This window comes from Protomyctophum parallelum (assembly GCF_964188405.1).
Source record: "Protomyctophum parallelum genome assembly, chromosome: 5".
Taxonomy (NCBI): Eukaryota; Metazoa; Chordata; class Actinopteri; order Myctophiformes; family Myctophidae; genus Protomyctophum; species Protomyctophum parallelum.
The window spans coordinates 55,658,299-55,671,487 of record NC_139702.1 but is presented as its reverse complement, the minus strand read 5'-3'; the positions used below and the strand labels follow the sequence as shown (position 1 = coordinate 55,671,487).

Genomic DNA, 13,189 nt, shown 5'->3' with positions numbered 1-13,189 from the left:
GCTGAGGCTGATTGGGTGAGGCCCATGATGTGTCTTGTAACTTCAGAAACTGTACTGTATCCCAGCCAGAGCAACCAAGATATTGTACTCCATTATGTCTCTGTGATTGTCTATTAAATATTCTCCGGCCCAGGCCGTAGCGTAACGGTCTGGGCACCGGACTGGTGATCCAGTCGCGGTGTGCCGCGGGTTCGACTCCCGGACCCGACACGGCCTTTACCGCATGTCATCCCCCCATCTCTCTCCCGTTTCCTGTCAGCCTACTTTCTATCCCTTAAAAAATCAATAAAGGCGTAAGCCGCAAAAAAATATCTTAAAAAAAAATATATATATATATATATATATATATATTCTCCTCTCTACCCTCCTCTGGAAGCCTCATCTTTCTCAGGAAGTTACCACAGCAGGCACGTCTTGGTTCAGGTTAGGTTTTTGCCCCCGTCCCTCTGTCTCGCACATAGACATAGAACGGTAGACGCCTCCTTTGACTCTGGGGCTTCTGTATCTCGAGGAGAGGCAAGCTTCTGTGACGCATGCGGAAGCTTGCTAAGCTACCGTGTGCGTCACAGAAGAGGACGTCCGGTAGGCCAATCAGAGGCATCAGGCGACGTAAACTTTTGTCTTCTGATGCTCCTTTGAATTGAATTGATAAGTCCCGGAAAAGACACACTGTGATTGACCAGTAGTCACTTGAGTTGAGTGGCAGCACTTCCACACTCCCGCTTGACTTCCTCCTTCCTGTGTGATACAGGTTGCTCCAATGAACTGCTGCGGCCAACAAGTTGGGTGAGGAATCAATTGGAATAATGACTAAATTGGGGAGAAAAGGTGGGTAAATTATTGGCTACTCTAAATGTATAAAAAAAAAACATATATATATATAAACTGCCAGTTAAAAATAAATCTGGACTGGTACTTTTTTATTTTGGTGTCAAGCCTTCCTCAGCGTCCAGTGATGTCCCAGGTCCATCTTCAACGACGAGTATAGTACTGAGTACAGTATTGCATCCTAGGACCCCCAGAGGGTGACATGACTGTGTCGTCTCAATGTAGTGACTCTAATGATGCAGGCTATTTGCATCATTGCAGTGTGTTAAGAAAGTGGTCAGTGGTGTTGTGTGTACCAGGAGGGACTGATAGACAGACAGACATGACAAGTAAATAAAATAAAATCACACGAGCTGTGCGTATGACAGCCCCCTGTACTTGCGCATCCGACTCCCTCACTGTTGTCGGCTAGCATTGCATACACTACAAATTATCTTGACACTTCAGGTGAGGAGACTCAAGCTTCAATTAAATCAGCAGCTCATCACACAACAGGAGGGGCGGATAGCCGGATATAAATCAAATCTATGTGTGTGCATGTGTATATATATATAATATATATATATATATATATATATATATAAGACTTATTGTCTCCACCAGGCCGAAGGCATGGGGGGAGAGTATGTTTTGCACTCCGTCCGTCCGTCCGTCCGTCCGTCCGTCCGTCCGTCCGTCCGTCCGTCCGTGTGTGTGTGTGCGTGTGTGTGTGTGTGTGTGTGTGTGTGTGTCCGTGAGCAGCTAATCTCGGCCACCGTTAGTTAACCCGGTCGATGCCAAATTTTGCACACACTCCCTGGATGCCAACGATGAACCTCTGCCCCAAACTTTCCAGAACGGCCTGTTATAGCGCCACCAGGAGGCCGCTTTGTGCAAAACAAGTTTTTGCACAGTACACCTACAGATTTTGTCCAAACATCACGCAAATTGGTACACAGTCTCTCTAGTTTACTTTTGTTGCCCTTTTATCCAACCACCAGATGAAGGCAAGCTGCAATGTCCTACATTCCTATCCTGGTGGAGACCTGTGCCCAGAAGGGCACTTTTTCTAGTTTGGTTTTGGTTCCTCGAAATTGTAGCAAAAAGACAAATAAAAAGGAACAGCAACAAAGAAACAATTAATAATCACAGGAGCACTGTGAGGTGACTTTGTAAGGTGGCGCATGAATTTAATGAATTGCAAAAAGCCATCTCTCAAAAGACATTGGGCATGCTCAATAGGAAACAGTGACCATGGGATCAAATGGATCTCTTAAGCCCAGGGACACAACTCCAGCTGACATATTTGATGCCCGACTGTCTCGTCAGCCGTCACGTATGCAGTCACAATTGCAGTTTTTTCTCGCTAGGTCAAACATAGCATGCCGCCAATTGTACCGTTTAGTTTGCGCATTATAGTGAAGAGCGAAGACTGAACTGCTGTGACATCACCATCAGGTTTTTAGTACACTCCATCATAAAGTGCACTTGCATTCTGTCAACATCAGTTGGAAAGATGTAGTCATTACTGGTCTTCAAGCCTTTCTTGAGAGTCCTGGTAAATACTCTAGGCAAAAGATATCCCTAAAGATATTGAAACCATGAACACAGAAGTACGTACGTAAACAAGACAATATAATTGGCAAAAGTTTTTTCCCCTCCAGGGTACATTTTCAAAATGTACCCTAAGGTGAATTACCATTAAGGTATACTGCCTCATGTAAAAATTACTTATTCCAATTTACATTTGGGCCTTAATGTTTGAAACAGCGTTATGATGCTAGCCAGTATCTCAAATCAGCCTGTTTTTTTTTTTGCTTCCTTATAACAGCTGTGCATACTGGAATAGCAGGCTATTTGGTTGAAGGAACAGCTGGAGGTCTAGAGCTACCTGTCTGACAAAGCCCTCCCCTGGTGAAACAAAGTTTGTTTGCTTAATAAAACATGTAGAACAGTCACAGCATTTTGTGTAAGAATCCCCAAATGGGGGGGGGGGGGGTGTAACGGTTGTATCAAGGATGAGGATTTACATAATTATCCTATCCTATAGCCCCTCTCGGAACCCCCTGGGTCAGCCCAATCCGAACCGAACCGGGCTGACCCGTAGGGTCCCTGTGCGTTACTTTGTTTTCGTATGGGAATGTTGGCACGCGGACATAAATATCCCCGGTAACATCGTGTCTGCGCCGTTTGCCGTCTTCTTTTTGTTTGAGTTATTCTGAATTTGTGAACTATAAGTACCTATACATACCGCTGCGAATTCTCTTGTGTCGCGGAAGCCGTTAAGTATTTTAAATTTTGTTTGACCGATTTGGAAGCTTGGATTCTTCTTGTTTATTTACCGTTTATTGTACCGCCTCCCGATGTGCGGTTGGCTTGTGCCGGCTACGTTCCTGCCTCTGATCTGCTCTGTCATAGCTATAGCGCCACTAGCTAGCCAGATAGGCGGTACAATGAGGTGTCAATAAACAAGGAAGGAAAAGAAGAATCAAAGCGACCAAATCGGTCAAACATTATTATTAAAAATAATTAACGGCTTCTGCGCCACAGGAGATATTCGCAGCGGTATTTATAGGTACTTAAAGTTCACACATTCAGAAGCCCCCAAACGAAAAAAAAGCCGTCAAAAAGCGCAGACAGGCCGTATCCACTGTATTTATGTTTTATTTATGTCCGTGTACCAGGTGGCAGGGTAGAGGTGGAATAGGAACCCATGGTCTGGGTCTCAAAAATGTCAGAAACTTCAGTACCATTGGGTTCTGCTTGTAGGGCTACCTATCCTACTGCTCTACCAGTAGCAGGGCCAATCTTAGCCCCATATGTGCCCTCTCCCTACTCTCATTCTGTAGCTCCAGTGTGTGACCTCATCTCGGAGCTACAGAATGAGCGTAGGGAGAGGGCACATATGGGGCTAGGCCAATCTCTGTACAGTGAAATCCACTGTGTTAATGACCAACTCTGAAATAAACCATTACGGGTACATTTGTACACAGACTCAGAGTTTAATTAATGCTCCAGACTTTACTGTGCAACTGTAGTGAGAAGTGACACTACTGCCATTTCATTTGCCTCCACACAGTGAGGTGATGCAATTACCGGTAGCTTCAAAAAGCTTAGCCCTAGGGTCTGTAGCCTATACACATCTACTGTATATAGCATGTATACAATGACGCAATGTGACAGCTCTGTTTAACACAATGCTGTACCCTCTCCAAAAACTCCCCATTTTCTTAAATTGTTTTTATTATATCTTGACACTTCTTTTGGCAATGTAAACATATATTTTCTCATGCCATTGAAATTAAATAATTGGAGGCGGGGTCTCTCACTCTAGTGTCTAGTCTATGCTGTTGCATGGTGACAAAGCAGTTTGACAGGTTCCACTTTGCCTCCTCCCCTTCCTTTTCCACCTACTCTTTCATTTTACCTTCACCTAAGTACTGCAGTCAAACTCTGGTGAAACGAGGTGAAACTGTGGATGAAACGCGCTTTCCTGCAACTACTTCCTTGTTCACGTTCATTCATTCTCGACTTTAGTGCTTGAACACACTGCAAAGTCCTTTTATGACAGTGACAGCCGGCGGCCAATCGTCACTCTACACAGAGTGTGGCCAAAAGGATCACTATTCTATGAGTCAGAACACTGAGTAACCCGAGTCACACTGAGTAAAAACAGTGGTCTTGCTGAACTACTCTTAAGTAGTAGAAATGTGATATGATTATGAACACCGTCCTTATAACCTCAAGGAAATACTAAAAAGTGCCATTACAGAAATACTACAACATTCAACTACAGAGACACGATCAAAATTACAAAACTGTTTCACCTTTACGTAGGCTAAGTAAATGAGCTGCCTACATCAGTCCAAGTGTATAATGTTTAAATGGTCTCTATGGGCTTCAATAATAGAAAGGCCAGAATAAATAATTTGGCCATACTTTTATTATCTGACTTTTTTCAATATGGTAATGGTATACGAGTCTACTATGCAAACACCCGACATTAGCTATACTGTTTTCCTACAGTGGCAGTGAAGTGCTTTATGTGACCATGACCTTTCATGCAAATGAGTGTTTACTGTTTATGAACAAGAGTCCTTTTCTCTCCAACATGCCCCCCTAATACACAGTAGTCTATTGTCAGAGCTCAGAGGCAAGTCATGATGTCAGATATAGCATGTCTGACATCTCTGAGCGTGTCTCTTGGTTTACCAGGCCCATCCGAACTGAGCCTCATAATCAGCTTACCAGGTTGAAGACTGTCTCCACGATGTCTCGGCTCGAAACTTCCCCAACTTCCACCAGGCCGGTGAGGACGGCGAATTTCATCCGTATTCCCCTGATCGGTATCCCGGGGTTGACCGCGGCATCGCCTGGCCGCGCGGCGGCAGGAGGCTCCTCGCTGGCCATTGTGCTGAGATGAAAAACGGACAGACAAGCAGGTGGAGTCCACAGGTAAAGCACCTGTTCACCTCCGCAGGACAGGGAACCTGGAACTGATATCGGGCTGAGAAACAAGCCCCGTTTATCTCCTCCCGGGGGCGACTTTATTGACAGTCACAGAAAACAAAAGGTGACTTCCTCCCCCATCAAAGACAGGATTCACAATATAAAGACGCAAGAGTAGCCACTGGCGATGAATGAAGGCTGGACGCACAACTCCTCGCCTCCTGGCTGCTCCGAAACTTGATACGAGACGGATGGATTAATGCAATTGAAAGCCGTAAAGAATGCAGCGTTTCGCCAGCTAAGATCCGTAAAAAACAAGAGGAACAGAGCCGTATCCACACAGTGTCCCAATCCTCTGTCAGAACAGAAACGATGCTCCAGCGTGTGTCATTTCTCCCCGGCGGTAACAATGTAACCAGCAGTGGAACTTGTAATATTGTCTCTGCTGCCTTCAAACACTTGACAGGTACGAGAGCTGACGAGGAGCAAAACTCCCCGCAACGGTCCTCAAGTCCGTCAACAGCCCCGGTGACCGTCGACTGGGGACAGAGGTCCGCTCGCTGCTGTCCCCGGACACTCCTCGACCTCTTTAAATGTAAATGTTAATCCAGTTACAATGCATTTCTCTTCCTGATTTCACCCCGTATAGATTCAGCTCGTCCCCGCCATGACAGTATAACCCTTGAGCGAGTGGAGCATGCGCAGTGCGAGTCTCTGATGGGACTCTGATGAGCGTGGTTGGCTCAGGTGTACAGGTGGCTGGAGAACACACACACACACACACGCTCGCACGCACACACACACGCACACACACACACACACACACACACACACACACACACACACACACACACACACTACTTGTGTCTTTGTCACACTGAGGAGTGAGGAGTGAGGACACTCAGGCAAATAAAAAAGAACTCCAATTACTCTGAGATACTCGGCCCTAGTGCAACGTTAATCATAAATCCTACTATAGGCCTACCTTTACCTATATTTTTACAGTACATTTCAAGCACAACTCAATACAAAACTGTTAACTGTGGACGACACCATAAAGCATTATACTTGTTTACAATAGGGTCCACCAATGTTGTGTGTGTGTGTGTGTGTGTGTGTGTGTGTGTGTGTGTGTGTGTGTGTGTGTGTGTGTGTGTGTGTGTGTGTGTGTGTGTGTGTGTGTGTGTGTGTGTGTGTGTGTGTGAGCATATATAGTATAATATATAGTTTTCATTTTATTATTATCCTGTCTGTGTGTGAACTCCAGCAATTATAGCATTTGTCTACTATTTTTATTTCCTGAGTTGATGTTTGGCAAGTGGCAACACATACTGTAATGTCCTAATTGTTGTCTTATTGCTTTCTGTATGTCTTTGTCTATTCTTGTTCATGAAAAATTAATAAAATGTAAGTTGAAAAAAAAAACAATAGGGTCCACCATGTTCAATTCATCATAACATAGACGTACAAATCTGTTGAATCTGTGTGTGTGTGTGTGTGTGTGTGTGTGTGTGTGTGTGTGAATGAATACATGTTGATGAGGAAAAATGTCCTCTGTTCTCCTCGACCCCACTTGATTGTGAGTCATGTTGACTTCATGCTGTATGGTTGCTCGGGGGGATGCTACAGCAGCAGGCCTTCTCTGCTGACCTCTCCACGTCCCAACCCCACTGCATGCAGCAGTCCTCCTCGGGGGACACTGTCTGGGAGTCACGCGGTGTTCCGCAGCACCACAAACAGAGCAAAACATTTTCTCATAGTGGTTTGCAGTAGCCCACAGTCAACACTACAGTCATCTATCCAGCAATAGCAGTAGTAATTGTGGCTTTCTTCTTCTTCTCATGCAAACTCTCCAGATTATCAAATTGTTGGATAGTGCTGCACTGAAACCTAAGAAAAGTAGAGTTTAGGGTAGAGGAATAATTAATAAGCCCTCGTGATTACATTACCTAATAGGCCTTGAAACAGGAGACTTTGTAAATCATTTTGTATTTAGTTTATCTATATCTATCTGTTTTTTAATGGGATCAAGGGACATTTTGAATGCCAATAGCCCATGGACAACTTTCAGCTGTGACAACTTGCAATGAGCGATGCACATTTGGGAATGGTTTATTTAACATTATTATTGACGTCCGAGCTTATCAGGACTCAGGAGGCTGAATGCAGACAGTCCTTTTTTGATTGTATTTGTACATCAATACAGAATAGATCTTTATTTAGGCCTAGGTCTATACATGATGAATGCGTGGCAGTGTTTGTGGTCAACTGTCAAATACTGTCTCTTTTGTGAAAATAACAGTGTAGACAGGGTGAACCGTGATACAATAACACATGGACAGGAATGTTAGCATAAGTGTCTGTTTTTTCTTGTTCACAGATCAAGGTCTAGGGTGAAATAAACCCAAAGTCATGTAGTCACAATGTGGAACAATTACTCGTGCACTGCAGTATTGGAATATGAATTAAATTCAATATTAGGCCTGGTGGTTGTCTATCTATTATGGTTTACTTTATAGCATAAGCATAACTATATGTAGTAGGCATTTGCAAAAACTGTTCAGTGGCTGGCTGTACTGAAATGACGATGTAATTCATTCATGTATTAACTATTTATTCATGTCACTCACTCACAATCTCAGTCTATCAAGACACCAGTAGATGGCGCTATTGAAAACCATAGAGCGCTACGGTTAAAAGCTCGCGAGATGAGCCACATATCGGCACTAGACAATCTCTTTATTTCTCGCGGTAGCACCTACTTCCGCCTCTTTCACTCCCTGTAAGCCAACATGGCAGTCGGCAAGAATAAGAGGCTGACCAAAGGTGGCAAAAAAGGTGCCAAAAAGAAGATGTAAGTAGCTAAATTCATGTGATATACTGTGTGGTAGATTGTGTTCTCCTCGATGGTGACAGTTATAGGTATAAAAGATGAAGGATGAAGTTGATAATGACTGGATAGAGTGCGATAAGTCGCTCACCCTGGCACCCAACTTCACCGGCCGCAGGGTTACAAGCAGTTGTCACGCTGATTCCCTTATTGTACTGTCTGACATACACCGTTATAAAAAATATAACCTGTTACCCCAGCTCTACGATAAAACGCACCCAAGTCGATACATATCTTGGCTGTTAAAATGTAATGCAATTTGCAACACTAGGGCACAGCGAAGCTAATGTTTGCGTGAATTAGCTACGCTACGGCTAGCTAGCAAAGATGGCAGTCCGTTCGTTCCCCCACGAACGTGAATTGTTGGCCCTACATTTCTCAAAAATAATTGAAAAGAAATGTCGAAACTGTAATGTCAACGGTGGATAGATTTGCTGACCCTACGTTGTCGTTGGAAGTTAAGCAATTGAATTGGCTCGTTGTCTGAGGTCCTTCATAGTGTGCGACGGCACCAAGCTGCACTGTTAGTCTGTTAAATATGCGATTACAATTACAAACCTACAATAAACTGTCCATCCCCCGGTTGATTCTGGTATAGGTGAAATTGTGAATTATGTTCAATTATATTAAGTTGCATTGCCGTTTATTTTCCCACAGTGTGGACCCCTTTTCCAAGAAGGACTGGTACGATGTCAAGGCACCAGCCATGTTCATCATCCGCAATATTGGCAAGACCTTGGTCACCAGGACTCAGGGAACCAGTGAGTTTATTTATTTCCAAATTAATTGGCTAGATCAAGCGTTTGCAAAAGATGTGCATGGAAATAAATCTTAGTCTGGTAAAACCGAGCAGACCAATTGAACGATTGATCGAAAGTAGCTCATGGCATGTCTACGGTGTTTTTTTTATGACACAAAAGCTTGGCAGATTATAAGAAAATAATTCAAGCTTGGCTTAGAGCTGCAATGTTTGAGTTTAATGTTGTTTACTACAAGCAGATCGCAAACGCCAATGGAGGGTATTGCAACTCTAGATTCATCCCATTATAAAAAAAGAAATCTAGATTGGCAAATTGGTGAAATTGTGGCTATGTTCACATGCATGCTTAAGAAGTTTGTCTTAAAAAAATGATGGAAACTGTTTCAGTAAAAAAAAACTAGGCCCACTGATTTACTTGTGATCACCTGAATTGAGAAGTCAGTTCATTATAAGCTCTTGTCAAACTCTAACATGCGATTCCCATCTCCTCATCCCCCTCCAGGAATTGCTTCAGATGGTCTTAAAGGCCGCGTGTTTGAGGTGAGCCTTGCTGACCTGCAGAACGATGAGGTAGCCTTCCGTAAATTCAAGCTGATCACAGAGGACGTCCAGGGCAAGAATTGTCTTACAAACTTCCACGGCATGGATCTGACCCGTGACAAAATGTGTTCAATGGTCAAGAAATGGCAGGTAATGTCCAGTAGTCTAGATGAAACTTATTCAATGATGTTACTTGGAATGTTGTGTATTCTGAATCTGCTGGAATCTGCTCGTTAAAAATGCATTTAATTCAAAGTTGTATGGTGTTGGAAATGCATTTTTTGTGTTAACTGGGAAATGACACATCATGCCTTAATTGAATACCATTATACATGCAATTAACACAGGGCTATATCTTGTGCCACCCCTTAACCCTAAACTAATTTAAAAATGTTACTATTTTAAAAAACATTTTACTATTTAAAAAACAAATTAGGATGGGGTAGGGTGCTTACAGTGCTTATAGCATGAGTTAATTGTGGGTTGAGAACAGTAACTTGGGCTGAAGTAGTGTTAAGGCTCATACATAGTCTGGATTTACGGTGGTGGGGTGACCACCGAACTACAACATGACGTCACTAGCCGCGGTGAAGAGCAAACCACCACCACCGCTCTAGCCCTTCTCTCTGTTTTTACTCACCACCGCTCAACGTCATTTCAGGTCCGGTGGTCAGCTCACCACCGGAGCGGTGGTCACCTCACCGCCGAAAATCCAGACTATGAATAGGCCTTTACTGTACATGGGTTTATCTTCCACAAATAATAATGTTCACATATCTTAAGATCATGGTTGCTGGAAATGTTCCACCATATTATCATAAAATGCACAACAAAATTATCTAAATGTGAATCATAATTGCCAGTGTGCAGTAATTGCTCTGTGTGCAAACGCTGCAGTTGGCTTTCTACTATTTAGAAGTATACAGCAAAGCAATCAGGTGGAGATGGGAAAGCATATATTTGTTTGCGTCATACCCTTGTCATGTGTTTCCCTTAATCTTCAGACTATGATCGAGGCACATGTGGACGTGAAGACCACTGACGGATACCTGCTGCGTCTTTTCTGTGTTGGCTTCACAAAGAAGCGCACCAACCAGATCAGGAAGACGTCGTATGCCCAGCATCAACAGGTCCGCCAGATCCGCAAAAAGATGATGGAGATCATGACCCGTGAGGTCCAGACCAATGACCTGAAGGAAGTCGTTAACAAGCTGTAAGTAGACACTAGTTTTGATTATTGATTTGACTTGCTAGAATATGTATCTTTTACGTTGGGCGATGAATGGATAATTCCTGATTTGAAGGAGTGTTTTAAGTGTCCTTTTGAAAGGGGTGCATACTGTAGTAGGTCATGGTGGAAGCGTTGTGCATCAAAACACAAGTTGACTGTCAATGACTGGCTGCTATTTATACATTATTTATTATTTCACTACATCATATTTTATCATTGACCTAAATTGCGTTATCAACAAGGATAGGGTGATTTAAAAAGGTTATGCTAACTCGTGTTCTGACTTTTGAGCCTTGTCATGCTTTCAGGTTTGTGGTTTGAATACATCCCACTGATCCCAGGGTATGTCGTATCCTAGCAACACTGAAAGTTCTCCTTTCCCATTGGTGGCGTCATGAGTGAATGAGCCAATGAATGAGCTGCTGGGCACCAGGTTCATAGCACAGTCGGGCAGTTATCTTGAGAGCAGAGGGGGCAGAAACAGAATTGTCAAATAAATCACTGTCATTTATATTTATTCCCGACCTTAAATACGGAACAAAGTGCGTCCCGTATCAGTTCATTATGGGACACGTCTTTTAGTTTCCAAATACTGGACGATTACGTATTTTACGGGACGGTGGTAACCCCGATTCCGTTTGGAAAATCCTGGTGAGGAAAGGTTATAATTGATGTTGCGTACCGGTGGTTGGGAACATCTGACGTAAAGTGTCCAGCTTATGCTGGAAAGTCGGCAATATACATAAAGTCAGTTTTACTTAGGCAATGATTTAAATTAAAACCTAAACTCAACATGGAATCATAGGATTAATACTGTAAAAGTTAATGGGTCGTTTCTATTTGCGTGATGTAAGTGACACCTAGAGCTAAATCCCTGAGGGTAATGGTACATTCATATTTGAATGAAGCATGCTCAATGGTGTTGCATTTAATGGTGCATATCCATAGACCATACTAATGCGGTGCTGTGGATTGTATCATACAGGATCCCTGACAGCGTTGGCAAGGACATAGAGAAGGCATGCCAGTCCATCTATCCCCTCCACGATGTCTTTGTACGGAAGGTTAAGATGCTGAAGAAGCCAAAGTTTGAGTGTAAGTGATTTTTCTATTTTGGATGAACTGTATCAAATCCATTTTCCTTTGATCGTACTTTAGGAACCAATTATTCCAGGCTGTTTATGGATGCTGATTATGTTTTTGAAAACCATTCATTGACATTGCCTTACATTTCCTCTTCAAAGGAAAAGAACTCCAATTAAATGTTTTGGTCTCATTCAGAGCTGACAAAGCCCATTATTCCTACTGCAGCCAATGATGTATGCGACACTCATATGTAAGATAATAAGGGTTGGTAAAGCGCCCCTCACTGCGTGTAAAACATTTTTTTTGCTTGTAATAGAGAAAGCACTTTTTTTATTTAGAATTTACTTTTGTCCTCATTTTGAAATGCTGCTGACAGGGGTCAGGACTTAGTAAAAAAAATGGATGGATATAATTTCTAGAGATTTGATAGCCTACACATCCCTAGTCAGGAGTTTCTTGTTAGTGGCCATAAAGAGGCTACAAAACAGAAACCTTTCTACAATGGCTTAGTTAAAATGTCTTGTTTTTTCCCCTATATGCAGTGGGCAAACTAATGGAGTTGCATGGTGAAGGTGGTGGCGGCACTGCAGCCAAGGCCACTGGTGACGAGACAGGCGTCAAGGTTGAGCGCGCTGACGGCTACGAACCCCCCATCCAGGAAACTGTCTGAACAAACCACCATGTCACAAATTTAATAAAATAAAAAAAATGTAAATGTGGATGAATGGCCTTGTGTTTTTGTTCAATTCTATGCTGTATAGTGGTGGTTCTCAAAGTGGGGTCCAGCGTCCTTGAGGTTCCAAGTGGTCCTCAGCAAAAGTAGTTTATATAGCGTCGCAATCATTTTAACCACTTTACCCTGTTATGTTGGCTATTCAAAAACGGCTAAAACAAATTGTGAATTCTCTTATGGTGTCCCTGGAAAAATACAACTTTCAGATAAGGGTCTGTAGCTAAATGCATATGAATTTGGGGGTCCCTGACAAGTTTGAGAACCACTGCTGAAGATGGGTTGCCACTGAAAAATATTAGCTATTGGCAACACTACCTAACTTTGTGAGGTTACAATGTTATACAATATAACTATCTGTTCACCACTGGTTGCAAAATTGAATTTCTCAGTTAAATGATCATTTGCTTCTGATCTTGGGTGTATAATGTATTGTATATTCAGTAATTGAATTTCCCTGATTCTCCAGCTCCTGTAAGATGCATTTTCCACTCAAATACCAATTACCAACTTATACCTGAAAAGATTGGATGAATGGAAGTGATGAGGAAAGAAATGGCTTCTAAAATTGGATCTCTTAAAAACAAAAAAGCTGTTGGTGCTAATTGGATGATATTGGTGACTGATAACTTATTTTATTAGAGCTGGAGTGACCCGTTACTGAGGGCAATGGATGCACCTGGGGCATATCCTCAC

At 42.8% G+C, this 13,189-nt stretch overlaps 2 protein-coding genes across 7 annotated transcripts in view; one reads left to right on the top strand and one right to left on the bottom strand.

Moving 5' to 3' along the window:
- lrba (LPS-responsive vesicle trafficking, beach and anchor containing) overlaps positions 1–5,932 on the bottom strand; it is a 318,483-nt gene extending 312,551 nt beyond the window's left edge. For all 6 annotated transcript variants that reach the window (XM_083764652.1, XM_083764653.1, XM_083764654.1 and 3 more), the window contains exon 1: positions 5,056–5,932. In XM_083764652.1, the coding sequence (XP_083620778.1) occupies positions 5,056–5,217 (162 nt within the window). In that variant the 5' untranslated portion in view covers positions 5,218–5,932. The remainder of the gene's footprint in view (positions 1–5,055) is intronic.
- A 2,060-nt stretch (positions 5,933–7,992) lies between these two features.
- On the top strand, positions 7,993–12,482 carry rps3a (ribosomal protein S3A). The gene is made up of 6 exons (XM_083766264.1): positions 7,993–8,110; positions 8,804–8,907; positions 9,409–9,596; positions 10,451–10,659; positions 11,663–11,772; positions 12,306–12,482. Exons 1-6 carry the CDS (start codon positions 8,049–8,051, stop codon positions 12,431–12,433), a joined length of 801 nt encoding a protein of 266 aa, XP_083622390.1. The 5' UTR covers positions 7,993–8,048; the 3' UTR covers positions 12,434–12,482.
- Positions 12,483–13,189: the final 707 nt, after the last annotated feature.